The sequence below is a fragment of the Bombus impatiens genome, unplaced genomic scaffold (assembly GCF_000188095.3).
Source record: "Bombus impatiens unplaced genomic scaffold, BIMP_2.2 scf_0382, whole genome shotgun sequence".
NCBI classification, from domain to species: domain Eukaryota; kingdom Metazoa; phylum Arthropoda; class Insecta; order Hymenoptera; family Apidae; genus Bombus; species Bombus impatiens.
Genome location: NT_176801.1, coordinates 391,523 through 417,838, shown reverse-complemented (window position 1 = coordinate 417,838; position 26,316 = coordinate 391,523). Strand labels below are relative to the sequence as shown.

The 26,316-nt window shown below is 37.5% G+C and overlaps 1 protein-coding gene and 1 long non-coding RNA gene across 4 annotated transcripts in view; both read left to right on the top strand.

The window, feature by feature from the left end:
* Positions 1-26,316, top strand: part of LOC100742551 (ribosomal protein S6 kinase alpha-5-like) — a 59,707-nt gene that overhangs the window by 5,852 nt on the left and 27,539 nt on the right. Inside the window, exon 1 of one of the 3 annotated variants that reach the window (XM_012386268.3) lies at positions 10,364-11,029. The exons of 1 other annotated variant lie outside the window; for it this stretch is intronic. In XM_012386268.3, coding sequence (XP_012241691.1) covers positions 10,786-11,029 — 244 coding nt within the window. In that variant the 5' untranslated portion in view covers positions 10,364-10,785. Of the gene's footprint in view, positions 1-10,363; positions 11,030-25,185; positions 25,209-26,316 lie in introns of those variants that run through there. One more of the 3 variants, XM_033320990.1, reaches the window with a different exon arrangement.
* LOC117151722 lies at positions 7-9,695 on the top strand. The gene is made up of 2 exons (XR_004461824.1): positions 7-793; positions 9,312-9,695. It is a non-coding gene; the product is annotated as an uncharacterized LOC117151722 (long non-coding RNA).

The following is a 26,316-nucleotide window of genomic DNA, read 5'->3' as shown; positions in this document are numbered from 1 at the left end:
GGCCCGCCAGTCGGCTTTCGGACTTGAGCCGGTGCGTATGGTGTTTTGTTTACCGCGGATTACGATCCGTCGTATCTACGTGTACGTAGTCTACGTAACCTCGTGTACGTCAAATATCGTTTTTCCATCGTACTTGTAACATATCGGTGAAGTGAAAGTGAAACGAGATATATCGACTGGAAGCTTTTTGAAAAGCAAAATCATATTCGTATTACACGCTTACGACCTCTACGCTGTATAGTAGTTACACTATCAGTTGTTGGTTCGCGCGATCGACTGCGTGGTGTAAAACGTCAAGAGGTCTGCGTGTTACATGATTGCGGGGCCGCGTATCGAACGTGACACGCGAAAAGACACGCTGCGCCAAGTACAACGTTCCTTTTTACGTCGTACGATACATTGGCCAGACAGGCAGCAGTCGCCTCGTGAAACCATATGCTCTTGTGGTGCTAGGTACCCGGGTACTGCACCTAGTGGAAACTTCCATGTATCGATGAAGGGGAACACTGTGACGTGCCTTGGAAGCGCAGTAAATATTTAAAAATAAATACCAACGCGAAGCCCCGTGTGCCCTGTATACACGGGCGAGGCTCGCGAGTGTCACGGTGTGTGAGTGTGTGTAGTGTGTCTATCGAAAACATTGGAGCAGCGGAACACGTGGCAGCAGTGGTCACGGCTAATCAATTTATCCACTTTTCCACACGGTGTCTCTTCCCGAGTCAACGTTACGTTCGAGCAGATCGCGCAGATATTCGCGAAGGTGGCCAAGGCCGAGGCCTGCTCTCCGTACAAGGTACGCGACTTAAAGTGTGTCAGTAGGATAACGACGGCCGATCCGTTTCGTTCGGCCTGACACTTTTGCCTGACTCGACTCTTAGGAATTGGAACACGACTGCATAACTAGAGAAAGGGATTGCGCCATGGTCGGTCGGAACTTTTTCGAATACACGGTAGTTAACCGCGTTAACTGGCCGGAATTTTTTTTTTATCTTGCTTCGCTTCACGTTGTAACCTATGGTTCACCGATGACCCGTATCAAAATATTTCGTATAATGTATTGCATGGATCGTTGGTGACCCGTGAGGTACTTGATCATAACGTCAATCGGTGTGTTAATTATTATTTATATCGTAATACTTTGTATACTATATAACGCGTGAATATAATGCGAATACCGAATCGCAAAGTACTTCCTCGTATCGTCTGTCAGTATATTAATCGTGGTGTATTGCTATATTTTATACGTTAGGGCTTTTTCTTTAAAATGATAATCTTTTCGATTTTGTAATCGATTTTGTAATATCATGGAATACAGATTATTTGATAAACGTCACGAATATGCTGCGTGGGTTATGTGGCCCACGCTGGAACTTTCGTTCAAGCCATTTGATATTTCGTCCATAAAAAGAAACAGTATCGCGAAATATTTCCTGGATCCTCTTGCACGATAATTTACCACTTAATAGTATTAGTAAGTCGACAAATTGCAGGTTGCAGACTATGAACTTTCCCTCTATAAGATGTTGTCATTTTTCATCGAATAGAATAATCGAATAATTTATAGTATGCAAAGTTTATTTGGAAAAGATTTGTATTTTTTATCATCAAATTCGTTACTGCTGTTAATAATACGTAACTTGAGATTTATATTGCGATATTTTATATAACGGGTCCTTTTCTTTATAATAATAATTTTTGCAACTATTACGAAACATAGTTTATTTATGTCACGTTTAGATAACAACTTAGAAAATTGATATAGCACCGAATCTATCGACTGTCCATCGCTATCTCCACAAATTCTTAGAACTGATTTCTTGCGGCAAACCTTTCGTGTTACGTATCTATTTAAAATAAGCAAATGTTTAAGTATCCGTATATCACTCATGTTTAGTGGCTGTTCAGAAGTCGACAACTGGCTATTGGACGAGACCATTGGTCGATTATCGATATCTCTAGGAAACCCCGAATATCTCTTTGACTCTTTAAGATATCGATACTATACTCGTTTGTTTATTTCGCATCAAGATAGTATTTTCATCGTAATTTACGACGGCATTTATATTAAAATACTGCTACAAACCAAGTATGCTTAAATAAGGTTAGGATTTCTAAATGGACCTCCGAGGTGCTATAAAATATAGTATTAACGCTCAGAAATACAAAGAGGAAGTTTCATTATAGCACGTGGTAACGATCCTTTTGTTCTCGGACTCGTTCGTATCGTTGTTTTTCAATTCGTTTACCGTTACAATGAATTTTCCTGAGATATTATCCGATCTCCTTAAAGAATCAAAATTGTTATTAAATCTGAATTTTTTTAGAATCATAGTTACTTTTCGCTACCAGTGCATGTCTTTATCCGTTAATGAACAAATTTCAATACAACATCGCGTTTCTCTCGATAACTACTTCGATAATATCTCGATTCGTAGCCACGTGGCGAAATTACTTTAGTATACGATTTTCGCGCCTCGTTGCGAAGAAACGCTACTTTTGGTCGGATTTGACATGCCTTGCCCCCTCCCTTTGCTCATTGGCGAATCGTGTTGCGTCATCGGGAGAGCGAGGGGAGGTTATGGCGATGACGATGACAGTAGGAAGAGAAAAAAAAAATGAAAGAAGAGAAGAAGTTGTACCGAGTGGCGAAAATTGAGTCGACGTACACCGGTTTTCAGCGGATACGACGGTACATCCGAGCGCGTAAGCAGGTTAGTTACCGATTGTTTGGCCGTGGTATCCGACTACGCGAATAATACGGTTACGGTTAACCCAATACTCGCGTGATACACTGTTCAATCGAGCAATGGCAGTTATATTAATACGTTGTTACAGGGTGTCTGGTTCGAACAGGGAACACGTGATACGTGTATCGGGGTCACTGGTTCGGGTTAGGTTTAAACTTTGCGTGTAATTAGCGCACGCTGTGTATAGTACTTCATAATGATCACCGATAGGAAGCTTGTTTTTGACGCTCGCTCTGACCAGTAGTTTTCAACGTTTGCTAAGAAATATCGCTATGTACAAATGGTTCGCGTATGTATTTGAACATTTCTAGAAATGCTTTACGAGTACAGTTATGTAAGTTATACGAAATATCTTGAAGTTTCATTAGCGTTGGTAACGAGACGCGATTACTTGCCGCCGTTCTATCGGTAAGATTTCCAACGAATCTGAGAATTTATACAGGGTGGGTGGTAGCTGGTGGTACAAGCGGAAAGGGGGTGATTCTACGCGAAAAAAGAAGTCGAAAATATAGAATAAAAGTTTTTTTGTTAATTTTTTTTTTTAATTTTTCCATCGGAACAACGATCTACAGTGAGATCCGTTATAACGAGACGCGATGAAAAGTGCACGCGTGCCGAGCGAAAATTCAAAGTCGATTTTCTCGAAAACAAAGCCTCGAACGAAAAATTTTTATTCCGTATTTTCGACTTCTTTTTTCGCATAGAATCACCCCCTTTCCCCTTGTACCACCAGTTACCAACCACTCTGTATAGACGTAACAAGGCATTTATTGTAAATATAAATCTGGGTAAAAGAAAGTTTCGCATAAAGTAACGTGTTCGTAAAAATTTTTCGTTGGAAGTGTAGGTGTTTCGTAAATAAATATTGTATCTTTTTTATATCTTTCGTTAATGTTTTCTTGACAATTCTGTTTGTTCAAGCGTATTTATTTGATGTTTAGTAGGAGACCACCATTTGATCAATGATATCTTTATTGCGTCAATTTTTTTATTAGATGATTATATAAAATTGTATGGCATAACCTATATATATATATACACACACGCACACATACAGATTCACCCCCCCCCCGCACAAAAATGCTTTGCCCAGTCGCGTCAGTAGATGTAAACACAATTGGCCACGTGTAACTTCAGCTATTAGTTAGTAGTGAATTACTATGCTCACGGATGGCTTTCTATCATTATGTAGAAAATATTTAACACGTTCACGCCGGCGTTGCCATGTGTGTTTCTCGCCGCAGGGGCCACGCTCGTATTCATGTTTATAATAACTTTATAATATCGAATTTGTATGCTTTTGCTATCGAATTTTTGTTTTCTAAGTTATGTTTATAACATCGAGATGAAACAAGATAAATCCTACTTTTTTGTTTTTAATTAATATACGTTAAATTTCCATTACTTAAATTTTCAACTGTTTTGGCAGTTTTTCCTAGTTACCAAACGAACGTTACGTTTTTGGTGGTACGCGCTGTCTGATGGGACGTCGAAGCGTGAGTCACCGGTGGTACGCGCCGGCGTGAACGTGTCAATCTGACCTGATAAACCTAATACCTGTTTTGCAATATCTTAGCATTGGGAATGGACTTTGTCTTCCCTAGCCGTTTTGCCCAGGTATGTTTACTTATTTTTCGCGATTCGAGCCTGTTGCACAGAGTATGATATCACGCGTAGCAAGCCTTGTTCTTAATAAACAGTATATACTAAATATACTGAAACTTTGCCTCAAAATGTTTGAGATAAACGATTGTTATTACCTGGATAATAATTTCTATTTAAGAAATTTCATTCGAGAGAGAAAACTCGGAAAGATTAAATCACGTTTAACTAGCGTGTCAAGGTAGAGCAAAAGATAGAGTGACACGTGAATTTCGAGGAATATGTATTTTGCGGTGTGACGTAACCGGCGTCGATGATAAGTGAGATACGACATTTCTTTCTAGTCATTATTTTATGATAGTTTCACGTTTGAGAATCGATGTTACAATCCTGAGCTTTTATTACGCTATCTCGAAAAGTATCGTTAAAAATCGTAGAATAACATCGACGATTCGATTGTGAATTTTTATTAATTTATGAGAAATCTAGAGATATACACGTACGATGCAAATACCTTTACTTACTTTACCGTCGCGAATGTAGCCAATATTTATCAGCACGAATGTGGGCGCTACAAGAGGCTATGAGTAATGGCAATAGGATGGTCGAGATGATGGAGACAACGAATTCAGGTTCGATAACGAATCCACGATCCGCGGGAGGACAAGTATCGACGTACTACTCGATTCGGATAACTCAATCGACAATTTGTCCAACGACTCTAACACTCTAACTCTCTTAACCCAAAAGAGGCTTATATACTCCTGTTTCCGCTTCTCGGGTTAATCTTTGCTTTTAAGGAGAGCCATATAATCATTTCATACCTCTGTCAGGTACATGCCCCTCGCGTGACCGTGGCTACGTCTAGTGACCCGCTATGTCACTTCGAGCCCAAACGAGCCCATCGTCGTAAAGTCAGATTGGAACATTAAGACTATTTCTTATTTCTATTGCTTAAGGGCGGCTATAGTAAAAGTCTGGACTAGTGTGTTGGGGGTTTTCCCAACATTACGGACGGGAAATCCCGCTGTCTTTTCATCTCCGACATATATTTCGTTCTATAAAATTTTGTTAACGCAATAACGATATTGAAAGATACGGTATACGATGAAATAGAATGCTCGCAACTTGAACATTTTTACAAGAAGAAACTGAATAGTAGTGAAATTAGAGTTTTCACAATTAGTGATTGGAAAAATTTAATTCCAACTCTTATATCGTACTAAACTTTCTTGAATCCATTAGTGTAATAAGTAGTTCACTACACGTATGAAATACGGTTTAATAAGACAATGAAACAGCTACGAACGAAATTATGATTAACAGACAGTGTTATTAGGTTCTCGATGGTAGATTGAATCGTGATTTTACACGGTTAAGCAATGTATCCAGCGAGAAATTTCATTTTAATTGTAGCAATGTAATAGCTGTTAATAAAACGGTAATTTAAGTAAATTACGCGGAATCATTATCAGGAAATGTGAACGATGTTTCGAAGTAGAGTCTGTCATTCTGCTTGTCTCGTTAAATCCGGCTTTTGATAGATGAACACTAGAGTTTTCATATCGCAGGAAACTGCAGAAGTCTTACATACTGTGATAGCACTAATGATCATTAGCATCAATCATTGGAATAAAAAGTTAAAATGTTATTTGTTAATATCGGTAGTCTATACAGAGTGGTTGGTAACTGGTGGTACAAGGGGAAAGGGGGTGATTCTATGCGAAAAAAGAAGTCGAAAATACGGAATAAAAATTTTTCGTTCGAGGCTTTGTTTTCGAGAAAATCGACTTTGAATTTTCGCTCGGTACGCGTGCATTGTATCACGTCTCGTTATAACGGACCTCACTGTAGATCGTTGTCTCGATGGAAAAATTAAAAGAAAAATTTTTTAAAACTTTTATTCTATATTTTCGACTTCTTTTTCGCGTAGAATTACCCCCTTTCACCTTGTACGACCAACTACCAACCACCCTGTATATTAAGGAGATTCCATAGCAATAATTCTAGATGTTTACTTTATAATATTGATACGATCACGTCAGACGTGAATTTCTTATTTTATCGTTAGCAGTAGTTTTATTTGCGTGTTAAAAGCTTTCATGGCAACAATTCTATATTTTTCGATATTTCGTTCTACGTATTTTTCTTTTAATATTATAGCATCAAATATCGTCAGTGTTATCGTCGATACGATAAATATTTGAAAAATGCGCGAGTAGACATATGTTGCGAATACGTTCTTCATCGTAGCATTCGTGTTTCTTCTATTCAGCTAAATAACTGTTTCTTCGTACGTTTGGTATTGTCTCAGGTAGTTCAAATCGGATACTCGGTACAATGGCTAGGAACGGAATTACCCAGATTTGTATTGACGCGTTTATTGCCTTGGGGGTAGTTTCTTTTATTTATTTCTTTATTACTTTGCCAAGCAAGGGAAAGGTACAACGTTGGTTTATAGAAAGTATTACCGAAAATACTGTCGAGAATAAGCCATGACAGATTTTAGTTAAAAGCGCTTTACATGTATATGTCTTTCCTTACACGGCAATATATGGGACTTTTATTGTGCAGCTTCTAAGTATTATACTATACTTATTATACTATACTTTTGGTTATCCGGTCGACCCTTGGTACATTAAGCTTTGAAAATATTTAAATCTGTACACTCAGGTAGTTTTCTTATTGTAAATTAGAAATTAAGATAATTTAAGCCTGCGTTAAATACTTCTATGACTTGGCACTTTGACGAACAAGAATTACTGTTTCTCGATAGTTAAATATTTCTTAACACGTGTTCTCCTTAGACTTGATTTTAATTTCGCTTTCAAACTTTCAGTTCTTGTACGTCGTACAGATTGTAAATATCTACGTATTTTAATCACCGTTCTGCAATTTGCCGTTCTAACGAATGTTAAAGTATAAATGAATTTTATGCTACCAAACTATCTTCCACGGTTAAATTAGTATTTCAAGATTACTTTCTCTTACGCTTGCTTTCAACATCTTGCTACAATTTCACTTCGAAGAAAATCTACTAGTCATTGATCAAGCCATCTTACTATTCTTTCTTCTATAACAAACCGTTTTTCTCTCTTGCGATCTCAAACCTTCTTTTCAATGTCAATCTCGCTTTCGAACTTTCGATTCGTAACACGGAACGCGTCGATCGATCGGTCGTGTCTCATCGATTAAACGTACGATTACGATAACGATGACCGTATTACATCCGTGCATCCGGATGTCGAGCGTTCGATTTCTCACTGGGGTATCCGGTCGTTTCTGGCTGATACCGAAGGATCTCCGAGAAAACGCTCCGAGAAACGCTTACGTTGAACGGACGACACGTGAAAAACACGATAGGTTGATACGAGTTTCGATGTCGAGCAAAGGGAAACTTCCTTCTCCAAACGTACGAAACGTTCGATTTTTGGGAAATGTTGCGTTAATCATAGGAGTACGATTAAAATGAGAATCGTTTAGGTAAACGGGAACGCGTTATTAGTAAGCTGTGAATATTCGTGCAAATTCTTTTTCTTAGAGATAGAGATAAAGAAATTGGAACTCGAATAAAAGGGGATAGCGATATGTTCTTTGTTTCCGATGTTTTACATATTTTTCCATCTTTTCGCATTTTTGCATATTGACGGTTTTCGTAACTGTATAAATATCTAATTATTAGCGAGTATCTCGGAGAAATTTAAATACCGCGAAAGTGTATGAAATATTCGAAATAAAGTATACGTTGTGATATCTGGCTAGTTGTTTGTATTAAATAGAGAAGAAAAATTGAGTGTACTGCTATATAGAAATCGATACGAGGGAAAATTAGATATGTATATTATTAGCATCGAAAAGGGAGAGGATATTAAATGTAAAAATAAAAATTTATCCAATAATTAAAAATCCAACGAATGATAATTTAGCATACGTATGAAAATATGAAGAAATTATAGTTTGATATATTTGAGATAATGCTTGTTTTTTTTTATAGATAGACTCGTCTTCTCGTTCGTGGATAATTAGAATAGAATTAGCGATAATTTTGACAGGATTTAGCTTAGCGCGTTAAGGAAGTACATTTTTATTTTTTCCAGTTACGCGTCGTTTTCGCGATTGATCAACGATATATCATATCGTGCCTCGCACTTCGACCTTTGCGGCAAGCTATTCAGCACGAATTTCGGTATATTCGATAAGCGCGAAATCGTAGCGACACTCGGTATGACGTATTGAAAATAATTTTATCTTAGATAAAGCGCATTATTCGCCGACCTGGTGCAATCTAGTCGCGTGTCTATCTCGACCATCACTCGTGCGTTATATATAGAATTGATCCGAAGATGGATTGTTCCGTTGGAATTCGATTATTCTTACGAGAGCTTCTTCCACGAGAAAAAATACTTGGAAATAAAAAGAAAAGTTGCTATTCTTTCGACAAAGATTATTCGTCGTACGTAGCATAGTATATATATATATATATATATATATATGTATAGTATATATATATATATATATATATATAAATTTTTTTACAAATAAAATTTGTTATTGCAAACTCGTATACTTTTTCGTCTAACGTTGTTTTCATAAAAATGCACTCTGACCGTTTCTCCTCGGTGAAATTGTTTAATCAAAAATTAAAGAAAAAGGTCGCTGCAAGTAAAATTTGTAAGAAAAGGAAACAGTTACCTACTTACCTGAAGACTTTTATTTTATTTTATTTCTTTATGAAGGGCCGTTAGTGCTAAATCCTGTTTCATTGCAGACGGTCCTAGGATTTCGATCTTAAAATTCGAATTGTCACCTTGCTTAAAGGTGAAACAATGTAGTAATTTGCTTCTATACCTGGGACCCTGAACCCTCGAAACTATCCATCTTCGGTATTCTGTGGTAGCAATTTGTCATGGGTAAAGGATAATAGGCAAACAAAGTTGTAACTGTACTTCATTTACCTCGCAGGTATACCTACTCACAATAGAATCATAGCAACGACTGAACCTCTTGGGGAGCATAGGATTCAGTCTTCGACAGACAGCAGACCGAGCAGGTTGTTCGAGCGGTCTCTCCTCGCATCTAGGAATCGTTGGAACTTTGCTTCCAAGTTCATTTAGAAGGCATTCGAGCTTGTACGTTCGTTCGAGGAGAGAAGAAGGATAAAGATTCGAACTTTCGTTCGATCAGCGACGCATAGTATTACGCTGAATCTACGATTCAGTGGCAAGAAGAATCTGGACAAGAAGAAATCCATCGAAGCGGATCATGCAACGACTTCTTTGCTGACCCGTTCCTGGTTGTGTGTTCTCGTGTTTGCTTCGCGCAGTGATCACGCGTGCAGTACGAGTGTAAAATTGTGTCAAGTTGCGTGAAAAAGTGTGAAAAGTTATGTCGGGAACTTGTGATCCATCGACGAACGTCATGAAGAACCCGGTGCACGAAAGTGGATTTTTCGAGGACGGAAGCGACATAGAGATGATCGTCGAGGAGGAGACGATTGATGTCGGAGAGGAGGTAGTATATATATATATATATATATATATATATGTATAGTATATATATATATATATATATATATAAATTTTTTTACAAATAAAATTTGTTATTGCAAACTCGTATACTTTTTCGTCTAACGTTGTTTTCATAAAAATGCACTCTGACCGTTTCTCCTCGGTGAAATTGTTTAATCAAAAATTAAAGAAAAAGGTCGCTGCAAGTAAAATTTGTAAGAAAAGGAAACAGTTACCTACTTACCTGAAGACTTTTATTTTATTTTATTTCTTTATGAAGGGCCGTTAGTGCTAAATCCTGTTTCATTGCAGACGGTCCTAGGATTTCGATCTTAAAATTCGAATTGTCACCTTGCTTAAAGGTGAAACAATGTAGTAATTTGCTTCTATACCTGGGACCCTGAACCCTCGAAACTATCCATCTTCGGTATTCTGTGGTAGCAATTTGTCATGGGTAAAGGATAATAGGCAAACAAAGTTGTAACTGTACTTCATTTACCTCGCAGGTATACCTACTCACAATAGAATCATAGCAACGACTGAACCTCTTGGGGAGCATAGGATTCAGTCTTCGACAGACAGCAGACCGAGCAGGTTGTTCGAGCGGTCTCTCCTCGCATCTAGGAATCGTTGGAACTTTGCTTCCAAGTTCATTTAGAAGGCATTCGAGCTTGTACGTTCGTTCGAGGAGAGAAGAAGGATAAAGATTCGAACTTTCGTTCGATCAGCGACGCATAGTATTACGCTGAATCTACGATTCAGTGGCAAGAAGAATCTGGACAAGAAGAAATCCATCGAAGCGGATCATGCAACGACTTCTTTGCTGACCCGTTCCTGGTTGTGTGTTCTCGTGTTTGCTTCGCGCAGTGATCACGCGTGCAGTACGAGTGTAAAATTGTGTCAAGTTGCGTGAAAAAGTGTGAAAAGTTATGTCGGGAACTTGTGATCCATCGACGAACGTCATGAAGAACCCGGTGCACGAAAGTGGATTTTTCGAGGACGGAAGCGACATAGAGATGATCGTCGAGGAGGAGACGATTGATGTCGGAGAGGAGGTTGTCATCGAGCAATGCACGGAGACCTGTTACGGGTTGACCGAAGTCATTGACGAGCTCGACGACAGTGACTTGGATGAGCCGGTTCCTGACGATCACGAGGACAAATCGAACAAAGGTAAGTCGTGATTTTTTTTCCAAAGAAAAGTATATTCGCTAATTTATCGATGGTTTTATCTATTTGATCTGATGTACGATTGATCGTGTATAAGGAGAATAGAGTAAGAAATGACAGTCAACGTATCGACAAGAGATCAGAGTATCGGTCGTTATTATATTCTAGAAAAGATTCTTTACGTTGAAATCGAATATTTTTTGAGCGTATCTTTTAACCTAGTTTGACTAAGATAAATGGAATAACACCATCGAAATATAGGACAATTTTTTACGCTAGAATTATCAATGTTTCATGCGTTTCTTTTAACGTAGTATTATAAAAATAAATGGATACACCGATACAGACAACGAAAGAGGTTCGATTTAATTCAACTCACGAGTTCCTCATTATTATCTAAGATAAAAATTTGAAAGTTGCTCTATGCTTGTAGCGTTTCGAAGCGTAAGAAATACAGGGGGGTTGGTAGCTGGTGGTACAAGGGATATACAGGGTGGTGGTACAAACGGAAAGGGGGCGATTCTACGCGAAAAAAGAAGTCGAAAATATAGAATAAAAATTTTTTTGTTAATTTTTTTTTTAATTTTTCCATCGGGACAACGATTTACAGTGAGATCCGTTATAACGAGACGTGATACAATGCACGCTTGAAAAATTGTTATTCTATATTTTCGACTTCTTTTTTCGCGTAGAATCGCCCCCTTTCCGTTTGTACCACCACCCTGTATATCTTCGAATTCTGTATTGTAAAGAAGAAATCAAATTTTTTCTAATACGGCTAGATGACTTTATACGGTCAGCGTGGCGTATAATCGTGTTTCGATCTCAGCGAACGTTTATACATAGTCACGCAGTTGTCGATAATTTGCTTGCTGCGACATTTAGGTAATCCAGCTTCTTGTTATTCGAGAAACGTCGACGCAAACTTTCGCTCTCTTTTCTCATCCCCATAGCGGTTCGTTGAATTAAGTAAAGCTATAAACGCGTACCCTTGCTGCCATAAACGCATGACCGCGGAAGAAATAACGCTACCCAAGAAGCAAATCTATTCTTGGTCAGAAATGTTAGCAAAACGATCGTCGGTCTGTGCTATTCTTATCACTTGCGAGTATTATTAACGACTCGCGAAGCGATCTTCGAAATTATCCGCGAACGAATCTCTTAAAGATCGAAAGTCGTTCCATCGATAGGCTCATTCGCGTCCGAAAGGCTGTCTTTCTTTACTCTGATAACGATCCTGGTAAATAAACTCAGCGTATGGTGTTCGCATTAGGTAGACCCAATTAGTCGCTAGACCGATGGTGTACAGTTAGTGGAATCGATGTACGACGAGGTCGTACGATTTGCCAAGCGTTCAAGTCTCTGAGCTTTCGGTGCTTGAAATAGTAATTTCGGAAATGTAACATAAAATGTTTGTATATCGTGATCGTAAAGCGAGATAGTAGTTAGGAAAAGAATAAGGCGTTTTGTATTTTTCAATCGCTGTGATTATTTCGCGTTGATTAAACGAATCGAGACTCAATTATGCTAAATATCTCGGACGCAATTGCAGGAAAAAGTTGTTGTAATTACAGAGAAATGTAGAATAATTAATTCGAAGCAAAACCTACGCTAAAATATAATATATTTTTACTTTGGGATAAAATAAACATTCTAACGCTGGTTTAAATTATTACAAATCGTATAATAGTTGTTTGATACATTTTTTCCATTGTTGTTGGAAAAGAGACGAGTTCAGGATTGTACGATGTCGATCGTTATGAAGAATAGAAAATAGAAAAAAAGAAAGTGGAATGTAATATATCTTAGTAAAATGAAATCATGTTATCGAGAAATGTTAATTTACAAATGACATTTACATCTCGAGATTCAAGAAGACGTTTCTACAAGACGCTATACAAGTGGCTGTATAAATCAGCGTTACCACTTAATATTTTAATTTACGGCCTCGTTAGATCGTTTTCTCGAACTGTACTTTTAGGTTGGGGCGAGTTCTGAATGTCCCGTTGAACGCGTCATAGAGCTTCGTTCCAAAGGTTGTGTCGCATTTTCGTGAGCATCGTGCTATCTCACAGAGACAGTGAGTCACGCTGTAAGCGTGTATAACGTCACGTTTAACCCTCTTCTAGTACCTAGAAAGTAAAACGATCACGTGTGGGCACCGTTACGATTTTTACGAGTGTCTACTCGTAAAAGAGGAATTATCAATGATCCTCGATGATTCATCTTCTAGTCACTTAGCTTTTGCTTCTCTTAATTTTAGACGATGTTTCGTTTATCCGTCTCTTCGCAATAGGAATTTTCCTTATTTATTTCTCTGTAACAGTAGGACGATAAGTATTAATTTTTTATTAGTAAAAACGCGACAGCGCGAAGATGAAAGAAATTGCCGAATTTGATCGCGGGCCAAACGCTTCTATTATTGCAACTGTTCAAAGACAGAATCCACTATATCGCGTAACGCTCGTTCCAACTGCGATCGTACTTGAAATTAGTTGCAACAAAGCTAACTGAGTGCACTCGAAACGCTATTATCCGAAATGTTATCTGATCGCGGCGACGAAATAAAAAAACAACAACGATTCGTTGTTATTCGGATTTTTGTAAATCAATTTACAATCGAACATTCTACGATCGCGTCGACGCATATTCGCTCGATCAACTACATTCGTCTCTCAAATTATAGATCGTTATTTTATATAAAACGAATTATAAATTTAATTGCCATAAATACTAATCGAGTCGAACAAGTTAACGATTTAATAGCGCGAGTAATAGAGTAAAAGTATAGTTACGCAAGAACGAGTTAAACGACGATCTTTCGTGAATTTTAAACGTACGTGAACGTTATATCGAAGATGAATATCTTAAGCTCTCTTAAACCTCCCGCGATACTCGAACACCTGTTACAACTCCTCAACACCATGTTCCAAGCATTCTGGAACGTCCGAAGGGCGTAGCAAAAATGCTTTGGTACAGTTGCACGCCGTAGACACCTCAAATTACCCCGTAAAGAATATTCCCAGCTAAAACCGGACCTCGAAAAAATACATACCCCTAAGCGAATTCAATACTCCGATTTCGAACAAGTTGACGAGACATACGTTTAACGTACAGAATTTTCGAGATATCGAATACCTCGGAGAGTAAATATATGGCCAAGGAACGATATCATACCGCAACTGACGTGTACTTTTCCTTGACTGACGCGAGCAAAGATTTCAGAAGTTTAACTCGTCGATTAAAATATATTTTCGAAAGAAATTTTGCGGTTATTTTATACAGAGTGGTTGGTAACTGGCGAAATATGATTTATCGTATCAATTTCAATATACCGATATAGAGGATATATCTCGTAAGATTTTTTTTTTATTTAATTTGTACTTTACAATTTGTCCAGCTGGACATTCGGTAAATTTTATCCTGTGAGAATGACCAGTATTTTTCAAGCATTTCCGATAATTTCACAAAGAAGTGTTTTAAATAAAAGTTAATCAATTTTTGGTTTACTACACATTTGGATATTAAAAATTTCTGACAAATTATTGTTTAATAAAAGGTCAATGTGACCTTGACTTTTTTAAGTGGCATCATATACAATATTATACAGGGTGGTTGGTAACTGGTGGTACGAGTGGAAAGGGGCTGATTCTACGAGAAAAAGAAGTCGAAAATATAGAATAAAAATTTTTCTTTCGAAGCTTTGTTTTCGAGAAAATCGACTTTGAATTTTCGCTCGGTACGCGTGCACTTTATCGCGTTTCGCTATAACGGATCTCACTGTAGATCGTTGTCTCGATGGAAAAATTAAAAAAAAAATTAAAAAATTCGTTTATTCTATATTTTCGACTTCTTTTTTCGCGTAAAGTTTATTTATAAATTATGTACACGCTAAATCGGCTAGATTTGAAATCAATTGAATCGTATTATGTTTAAGATTAGGTTTGGTTGGAAAATAAAGAAAATTACTAATTATACCATTGGCGTAAAAGAAGTTTCGGAAATAATTTCCTTATGGCTGAGAGAGTTCTATCGGATGGATGTGGGTATTAGGCTCGGGTGAAGTTTTGTTTTAAATTTAATTTTTCTTCGGGTCGAAAGTAACCTATTTCGGCGCAATAAAGAACCTAAGAATAAACTTTCTTACGGTGAGAAAAGTCAAGATGGCGCCTTTAGTATCTTAGTCGAGTGAACCGATTAGAAGGCGATGGTGCAATTTATCCTGCTTGTCACCCTCTCGTAATTGCAAGCTCGGGAGCAGAGCGCTCTATTCTTTGAGATATACTCGTATAGCTTGGGATACTCGTGGGACCGTGGTTCCAACGCAATAACAATAATTGAGTCTTCGAATTATCGGGTCGCTCGGAACCGTTCCTAGCGAAATTTGAGAAAAATTTCGAGCCAACGTATTTTTATAAAATTTTCATAGAATCGAGTAATCTTTGCAAATATTACGTTTGTTGTTGAATTTTTCCCACTCGTTGACAAAATCGTTGTCGTTGTTTCATTGTTTGGTTAAAGCTCGATAATCTTCTTCCCATGTAACCGACTATGGTCGTTTAATTATTAATTGGTAGATTAAAATCGACGCGTCTCTCTCTTAGTCTTCATCGAAATCTTAATCTTCTGTTTTACAAACACGGTTTCTCACCAACCAGAAAAGCTAATATTCGTTGCGAAAGATTCGTGGCTAAAGGCGAAGAGCGAAACGCACAGTGAACTTCTATCCCGACCGCTCGAAGAAATTCGACGGCAGACACTCTTAACCGCATGATGCGGTTTTCCGCCCTATCTCGTCCATGTGTGTACGTTCATCTTCCGTTTTTTCTTTTTCTCCCTTCGCCTCTTTCGCGTTTCTTTTTCCTCTGTCGTTTTGCCTTCTTTTTCTCGCGGTTTGCACGCGTACACACTGGACATCGATCCGGCTAACGCGTGACCGGCGCACGTACTTACACACTTTCTCATCCGCATTCTTCCCCGAACGGTTTTGCTCCGGTGAAAGAGACGACGAGAGAGAAGGCGATGCGTGCAATTGGGTCCAGCTTGCGGGTCAGTCGCGGCTGCATCGTGTTCTCGAAGGACACCCGTGCAGCGACTGACATCCGTACGCGTCGATGACTAGGTCTCGGACTTTTATCCGCAACTGTGACATTAAAGATACAAAAATCCGTTCAAACGTACGAAGAATATCCTTTATAACACTTAATGGGTGATATTTGATAGGATTTTTATGCAATTATGAGAATTTAAAGATACGGAATATAGTACTCTGTGTAATATCTGATAGATCGCGTTTAATATGATTTTCATGGTTTAAACGACGATTTAAAAGTGAAATTTAAAAATACAAAATACGTCAAACTGAAACTTGATTATACAATATGTTAGCGCTGTTCGCGATCTTTCGAGGCTTCCGCGGCAACGTTGAGGGTCGCGCTATAGGATAACGTTAGGTCATCGTCGGCGATTCGTCCGATATCGTTGAATACGAAAGAAAATCGAACTGTTCACATTCCACGGTTTAATCTGGTTTGATACGTGCGCGTTTCGTACTAGTTACCTACTTGAATCTGGAATATTCGATTCTGATAACTTTGAAAAGTAGACGCATCATGGTGTAAAGTTCGAAAGATCGTACTTTGGCATTTGATTATAGATTCAAAAAGCAGTCACGATGACACGGGTTTTATTTGTGGTCAGTTGTGAAACGTTTCGCTTTGAAAGTGTTCCGTTTCTCGCGTAATCGAGAGGCTCCTTCGTTACGTTCTTCGCTATGAATTCCAAAAAGTTACGTTGCTGGAAACAGAGGTTCTCCAGATCCGAGGAAATTTACATCGGAAACGGAAAACCAAGCTTTTCTTCTTCTCTGTTTAATCTCGCGTTAACTTACGAATGATCGAAGAGTATTTGTTGATTATGACGATAAAAAAAGCTTCGAACTGTTTCGTATAATGTTTCGTTAACAAGATAGCAAATCGTAGAAATTGCTTTGAGAACTTTAGTTCGAGTTTTCTGGTATTAATTGCGTTGGAATTGATAATTATTGTGGCATTTAAAGAACCTTGTTCTTCATCTATCTACGAAATAAACAAAAATTTTATACGAATACGCTTGTCGGCATCTATATATTTATCACAGTTATCTCTTTTAGAAAATTTCTTAATTACATTTTGATGAGAAACTTTGTTTTCAATAAAATGGTTGAAATATTTTTTTTATTATTATTACGCACAAATATTTCTTAACGACTGTTAAGTTGAAACGACATTAAAGATTCACCTAGTTTTCAAAGGAATTTTACTTCAAAGAAATAAAGAAATAAATCCGTTCAACGAGTCGGATCGCCAACTGTAAACAAATGCACGTGGCGCCGACAGGGACGCATGCAAACGCGCAGCATGGCGATAAGACGATTATCTACGCCGCGAAAGATCTCTGTTCCTTTTATACGTTCTATGAAAGAGAAATGGACAAGGAAAAATAAAGAAAGAACAAAGGCTGATGACCGAAAGAAAAGGCAAAAATTTGACAAGTTGGGTCTATTCGTGTCTGATCGCCAACGCCGCGTAACTTCGACGGACTGTCTCTTAGCGTAGTTGGGTCGAAAGTGTATACAAACAAAACAATTTCATACGGAGTGCAATGAGAAAGACCTGAGGGCGGATACGTACAAATCAACGTTGCATCAAAGGGAGATTTTTACTTATACATAGATCTACACATATACTTTCGTAATAACAACGATAATAATAATAAATAAAATAGTATCGAAATGTAAATGTAAATATGCAACGAAGGAACTGATATAAAAACATAGCTAATATAAATAAACGAAGAAAATAAGGAGTAAACAAAGATACAGGCAATATCTCTGGCCTATCTCACGTGCTACGGTACAGGAGACTTCCGTTTACAGCTGATCACTTGCTCGTTGAGCGCACTATAAAAATATTGAAATTATTATTATCACTGTCAAGTAGAATTACTTCCAAGCTTTTGACTTCGTAAGAAAGATAATACTTATCTAGCTTTCGTTTATTCGTTTCAAATAATTATAAATTATTCTTCAGCGATTATCTTTACGGCGCATTAAAATTATACTACGATTAGAATAAATGCTCGAAACGTTCCGAAAAGTCATCAAGATTTCAGAAGAATCGAAACTATTCTACAGGAATTTTATATCTTAGAAAGGTTAAGACCTTAAAAAGTCTAATCTGTTTAAAAATTCTATTAGACTGTTGCATAATAAATACCGCTTTCTCGCGTGGTCTTGTTCCAGTTATTTTGACTTCATCAAACATTCAGCGGCTAATTTTTTCGTTTGTCTATCGTTTCGCGCAAATGGTTCTACTCCATAATAAATAACCTTGCGCGGTTCGATTTTATTTCGTGAAGCAACAACGTTTCGCTATTTTTAAAACACAACAACGGAAGCGTCAACTAACAAATAGCTTTCACGGCTATATGTTACGATAATAGAGATTTTATAACACGATAGACACATTTCTTTTCGATATAAGATACAGTTACCTATCGAAACGTTTTATCTCGAAACTATATTTATTATCACACCTACATACGTATAAAATTATAGTTTTTCTATCGGATTGTGTTTGAAATTACGTATAACATTCGTTACACGGGAAAATATTTCAAGTACAGGTTGTTATTATCTTATCTTTTTTGTTCTGTCCTTCGCACGTTCTCAAACGGAATAGTATTTCTTTTCTTTTTTTTAAAGCACCTAACACACTTCGGAAGTTCATTGGTCTTACTACGTGGGCTGTCCAAGGTCGTTCAAAATCGTTCACCGCGTCTCAAAGTCCATGTCCAACAGTAACGTATTTATATTTTATACGAAGAGTGGCTCATTGAACTTAAAATAGTTGCGCTCTTTTTTAGTGACAAAAAGGTAGTTAAAAATACGCGAATGCTATCGTTGAAATGTGATTTATGCCAAGGTCGCGTTAAATAGCATTTTGAAGTTATTTTTGTTTCTAAGGTGGAATTATATTCGTGGTATTTTAATTAATCGTAATATGATAAAACCAGCCTTAGCTGTATTTTTAATTATAACGTATTAATTACTCCAGTTCCAAAATGCAAGTCGCTCGCGAAACGTAGATCGTGACTTTGAATTATTTCTTTTTTTTTCTCTCTCACTTGTGTTTTCTTCGAACGTCTCGTCGATTGAAATCTCGTTAAGAATTAAATCGATCGGCACTCGTCTGCGACGATGTCTATGACGTCGTTTCTTGCGAAACGCGGATTCATCAGGTCGACGTAGAGGTTCGTTCATTTTACTAATCTACAATCGTCATTGTTTTCTTAATTATTAATGATAATATTAAAACTTTTCGATTTGCCGATAATCCAGAAGATAAAACAAAGAAGAAGCAAAGCGATATAGATTTTACGATGGAAAGTATTCTGGGCTAAAAGGATTACATTAAAAAAAAATGTGCTACATTTTTTCTTAAGAAGATACCGTCCTTGACTATCTATAACCTTCCACCACGTAGATTAGAAGTATAACACCGACAGTGTACAATTATCGTAAAGAAGAGGACATTCTGAAAGCACTTAAACCGATCGAACGAATTTCTGTATTAATTTGTAGTAGGCATAATTTATATCGTAAGAAAGGAACGTGGAAGGCAAAAGTGCTTTTAAGCTTCTCGTCGACGATACACTTTCAGATTATCTGGCTTGATTTACTTTTCCAAATCTTAATACCAACCATACCGAATCGTATTTCGCATTCTATATTTATCGTTTAATGCCTCGGGCAATAATCTTATTCTAATGCCCATTTGTTTAATATCTTAGATAGTAGCACACGTTTATTTTTATTCTTCTTAAAAGCCATCTACCTCAGATAATTATTTCCACGATCGTAATTCTAGCGATTCTTTGATTTTAAACAGAAATTTCCCCAAAGCAAATCGAACGTTCATTCACGGTAGCAATTAAGGACTAAAAACGTATTCTGCCCATACCTTATTTGTACGAAGCGTTAAGGAAATGAATTTCCTCGTTTGTTTTCTTCGTTCTATCGTTCCAAACAAATACTGCTTTGTCCTTCTGCGCGTCTTATATTATTCATCTTATAAAATCGGAACACGCGTATCGTACGATCGTTAGAAAGGTGGCAAGTGAATTCAGGGAGCATCGAGCATTATTCTCTCGAATCGAGAGTCGAGAGTGATAAATAACTCTCTGCTTTGTTCGGCAAACGTTGCCGGCACAGATGCATTTCCACGGGTCTCGTAATAAATTTATAGATATTTCCGGGTAATGCTGGCTGACAATGCCGCTGTTTTGCGGTGGAAATATATCGGGCCACGGGCTGGAACGTGTAACGTATCGAATGGTCGAGTCTCGAAAGATGAAATAGCGATCGCGAATCTGTCGACTCCGCGTTTTCTACATCTTCTCGTTTCTTGTCTTCTTTTCTTCGTCTATTTTTAATTTTGGCGAGATAGACGATGATACTCGTAACGCTTATTTTATACGTTTCTTTCTCGTTTCTATAAATATCGTAATCGTGTTAGTTTTATAAATATTGTATATCGTCTGGAATTTACTGTTTTGTTTCTCGGATACGAAACAAGATATTTTTCGTAATACTTGTATATTCATTTGTTTCTAAGCATCGTTAAGTTTATAAGGATATCCGTACAAATTTTTATTTTTCTGTATATAATTAGATATAAATAGTTATAGTGGAAGGTGTCGTATTTTGGATAATTTATATATTCTTGTATATTACGTGTATTTTTAAATCTTCGATCGCAAATGCATAAAAATCGATCTCTCTTGTACGGATGTTTCAGAAACTAAAGAGTTACGTTCTGAAAGGAAAATGATTCTAAATATCTTTGAATTTATTTTATTCTTCTTATATTCTTGCTCTCCTCGCTGTTTATCGGTATGGCGAAAATCGAACGAATCAATGTCACCAAACTGACGCTACTACGCGATGTTTCATATATACAAATATATGTCGGAGATGAAAGGACATCGGGACTTTCCGTTTAGAATGTTGGGAAAAACCTCGATAATCTAGTTCAGACTTTTACTATAGCTACGCTTAAGTACTAAAAATAGGCAATAGTTTTAATGTTCTAATCTGATTTTACGACGATGCGCTTGGGCTCGAAGTGACATAGCAGGTCACTGAACGTAGCCACGATCACGGGAGGAACGTGTATCTCACAGAGGTATGGAACGATTATATGGCTTTCCTTAAAAATAAAGATTGAGGAATATATAAGGGCAGTTCCACTTGGCCTTTTGTTGAGTTCATGCAGATAAGTTTTACTTGTACGCGAAGTTACACGCGTCATTCCGTAGACCGCGGATTCGTTATCGAACCTGAATTCGTTGTCATCGACATCCCCAGTCATCTTATCGTCGTTATTATCAACCTCTTGTATTGCCTACATTTGTATCAATAAACATTAGTTATATCCCCGATGATAAATTTGAGCGAAGGTTCACCGAACGCCCAAAATTCCAACCTTAATCCGACATATATATGTTCTTTGTCAATTTCGAATATAGAAAATATTTCTACAGCATTGTATTTGTTACAGCATTTATGTACCAACAAATTAGATCCAAGTATATCAGGTTCCGTATCATTCGGTAGTACTTTCGTACGACTGCAAAAACGTAATGCCATAAAAACGAAGTCTGTTGGCTGATAAAAGAACGTCGCGGTGGAAAACGGAGGCATCTAAAAATATCTTTCGTGGCTATTGTATTAACCGTCTACCTACGCACAGACCCCGTAATTAAACCGCGACAATTTCGATGTAAGAACGCCGCGAAAAGAACACGACTTTCGTCAGAAATCACGAAGCAGTCGGCTCTATCCAGATAAAACTAGGTCGCCGAAGCTTCAAAGAGAGATATCGTTCAACGAGAACTAGGATCTTCATTAAATATATCTGAGAGCTAGACACGGAGTCAGCCTTGATATTCGGTCTCACGCGGTCGATATCGTCGAAGTAGAATTTCCTTCCACGGGGATGGAAAAGTATCGAACCGAAAACGGCTTTCGCCGAAGGTTAGTCGATGTTACACAACCTCCACTATCAGTCGTTTTCATATACATATGTACTTGCGTTTCCTGCGTCTATCTTTCGTCCAATGAAACGAGCAACGACTAATAATTTACCAAGTATAATTACAACTAGGGGACATGCTGTGACATAATGCTCGCGTGCATTGCTTAACAGGTGTACATGTCCGTCGTTGTGTTTCTCGTACTTTGTTTGAAGTAGACAAAGAGAGAGAGAGAGAGAGGGAGAGAGAGAGAGAGAGAGAGAGAGAGAGAAGGTGAGAGAGAGAGGGAGGGAGAGGGAGAGGAAGGCGTAAAAATTCTGAGTTGATAAGTTTGCGATATAGGGCTCTTCAAGATCATCCTAAGGTCAGATAAATGTCACTATGACCTGTGCACTTTGGTATTCTATGAAAATCTGAAACATTCTCTCTTTTTTTATATTCCGGATGTTTTATCGTTACCGTAGTTTTTATTTCATCGAGTTTTCGGGCTTTTTATGCGACTTTATAGGCAGGTCGGGAATTAATAGATGAAAGAGTATAACTGTGATGTGTGCTACTTCGATCAGATTATGCTAGGAAAGTTATAGTTAAGAGTATAGCTTCGATTTTATCGTTATGGGATTTTAAGTATCCTGTGACGTGTATTCTGAAAATTTACGATGAATTTTCATACTAAATCTGTTCTAGAGTTACTAATTACTTCTGCGTTTTGTATCTTATTAGTCTCTTCAAGCTTTGTCAGTCGTGAAAAAAATTTGACGTTACAAAAATGTGTTGTAACGTTTCACCAGCATTGCAGGTGGGTCGAGTATGCTTGTAAGGATATACCAGCGCGTAGTGTTCGGTATCAATGCTTCCTTTAAATCTACGATGAACTTTAGCTGCAATGCTGGCGCAACGTTGGAATATTTCCAAAAGGACAAGACGGAAGTCTCGGGTAATATTAATCGATTTAGCTCGCTAAGCGTAATATCGATGGTTGTGGTCTTTGACTATTTAACTTTTTCTTTACTTTTAACTCGTTACCGTAATCTTTGGATTATATACGACCATAGTGACTATTTAATCTTATAATGAATTTTTCATATTTATTTGTATTAAAGATCAGTAGTATTCGATATTTTGTATTCTATATGCTTGTTTGTATTAAGAATCATTAATGTTTGACATATCTGAAAAGTGATACGACTTAGAATACTTTAATCCTTTGTTAGAAAATTACAAAAATAATATTCGACGATTGTTTCTTACAATATATCCTTTTTGTCAATGTTACGTGTTTGGTAAATAATTTTTTTCCCGAGTTGCCAAGCAATGTCCCAAAATATTGATTTTAATTGTTCCGAAAAATATCGATTTCAAAGACAGATTAGGGATAGACAGATAGATAGTTTTATTTTAGCCTGACAGCCTTGAAATAGGATTTGGATCGCGAATTTTGTAAACTTTTCGATATCGCACGTAGCTTGTTACTACAAATATCTGCCGTTATTATCAACGATAGTTTGGTTCTCCACGCTTGATCGCAAGTACACTGATTATTATATTTTAAACTCTTTTATAAACTTCATGGATTTCTCGTTTATTGCTTAGGATCGAATAGGTTGTTCCTCTTTCCGATTACGTTGTGTCAAAGTGCATCCTTTTCACCATTAAATAACATCAAACTCAGAAATTCGATGAAATCGTACTGGTGATAGCGTTAGTGAAAATACATAACAGAAAGATTTTTGCTAACAGTTAACGAGTGAGATTGACAATTAGCGCGAAGAAGGATATGGAAAAACTTCCTTGCAATCGATCGTTCTCGGAACGATTCGATTCATCCGCGTGAAACGAACAACAATAAATTCTTTAATGCAACCGATGTTGCGTAATCTCGTTTTTGCGCAAGCGAATCTGCATGAATGTTTACGCGGCGATAGTAAACGACCATCGAGGACGATTGTTACAAACGGCTACACGATTGGTCTTTTTTGTTGTTGTTTCTTTTTTATTCTCTTATATTTGCTTCTTGATTCTTCGTGCGCAAGAATTAATGGCCGATATCGGCGAGCTGCTTTACTTTTCGCCTTTTTTTTTTCGCAACTCTTTATGGTTTACGTTACGCTCTCTGTTTCGATCATTCTGCCCGTATCGGTTTAGCGACTCGCGTTTAAGAACGCTCTTTGGTGTATATGTACCTTTGTGTTTTCGCAACTAGCGACAGTATTTACACTGCTGCTCAAATATTTGGTATTAGTACTTTGCTGTTATTTCAAAGGATCGAGGGAAAAAATGAAGAAAGCGAGACAAAATGTCTGTGGAAACGAGCGATGCTCGAAATAAATTTGCGCATTATTGTTATTCGAAATATCCCTGTACTTATTGTTTTTATTAGTATTGTTTATCGCAATTCTCGTCATTCGGCACAGGATAGACTCCGGTTTACGTCATGTTCGCTTACCACTGTCTTGCAAACTAATATTGCGTATTAAAAGATAAGGACGGAAAACGTACTTAATTATAAGCTAAGCGGTTTCGTAAAAAGCGTTCGATAGAAGTCGCGCTTATAGTTGCGGAAAAGGTTGTCGGCGATCACGTTCATCGAACGTGCATTTGAGGAACGTCTGCATATCCGATAAATGCCCATCGAATCCACGGTGGCGTCGTTGTGCGTTGATATTGATTTGTTGCGAATTTATATTTAGACTCGACGCGAACTTGCCTTGGAACGAGTTATTTATCCTTCGGTGTTTTCCTGTTGAGAGCGTGCTCGCTTACGGGGAATTACACGTCGAAAAGCTTCTTTATCATATCGTACCAGTTGTGCCCGTGCCGTTTATTCATCGATGGCTCGCGTTCGGCCTCTGTAAAATATCAGACGTCGCCTGTTCATTCCGAGTCTATAACGTTTCTTTCTTTTCTTTTTTCTTCGGGAAACAGGTCCTGTCGATGCACGATGAAAACGCGATTGTTACTTGCAGTTCGAGATGAAAGGTTCGGTGTTTTGCTGAAAGGTGAAGTATCAATTTCTTCGTTATTTCTTTCAATTATTCGCGTTATCAACGTCGAGAAGGAGAACACGAATAAAAGTAACTCGATTCGTGTTAGGAATTCGAGACTGGTAAGATCGTTTTACCGAAAGGTAAAATATACGTTTTTTAGCTATTTTATCATTGTTGGCAAGAATATAAAATATAAAATCACGTAAGAGTATCCGGAAGTGTGGCCTATGAGAAATGGACGTATCTTTGCTGTGCAGTTTGTTTTTAGCGTTATTATATATCGTTATTCTTAGTAATTCTATTAGCATTAATGGAAGATGTTTCAGAGTTAGTTAGTTGTAAATATTGTTCGAGATAAGCGTTTTCGTTGCGTAGGACATTGGTGACTCACAATGGATTCCGTTACTATCGGATAATATTTCATAATATTACTGGTACGTTTAGTGCCACGTGGGTATCAGACCTACTTAAAGGATTTTCGTTTAGATCGGATTTTTATTTATTATAATATCGTATTACAAAATTACAATATCGCAATACCTTCGCGCCCATTATTTACGATTCGTCGCTTTCGCGTTCAACGATTAAGCGCTGTATTCTCATAGACTGTTTTACAAACTTGGCGCGACGCGTGACGTTTTTTACTTCGTTCTGTATATCTTTTTCATTTGAAAAGAATTCCTTTTTGTCGTCTCCGAACGAACGATATCGTGATAGCTAATGGATTAAAAAATACTTTGGCGTTCTCTTTACCGTTTCATCGGCACATCTATTCGAAACTCATCGCGATTAATATCGTGGAATTTACATTTTCTTTTTATGATCTCAAAATTTGTTACCACGATAGTCGACGAATTGAAAAAAATTGCTAGAAACGATCTCTATTTAAAAATCATTACGATCGATATTACGAAACTTGTACGAATTTCTTCCTACGATTTCCAAACGATCACCAAGACTTTTAAAACCATTTCTTTGTGACATCTCTGTCAATGCCTACGTTCGCAACAAGTACTAAAAAATGTCGTGATTGGCACCATGTAATTTATGCAAATTTCCAAACTGTAACGCTCGACGCCACCTCCAAAGCCATTTCCGTTGTTTCATCGGCGTATTTAGATCCAACTTACATCTTTGTTATCTCATCTTTAATTAAGCAAAAGAATACATAGGTGGTTGCGTGCGTATGGTGAAACTCCTGTGGGCAACGTCTGGCGGGCACGTGTG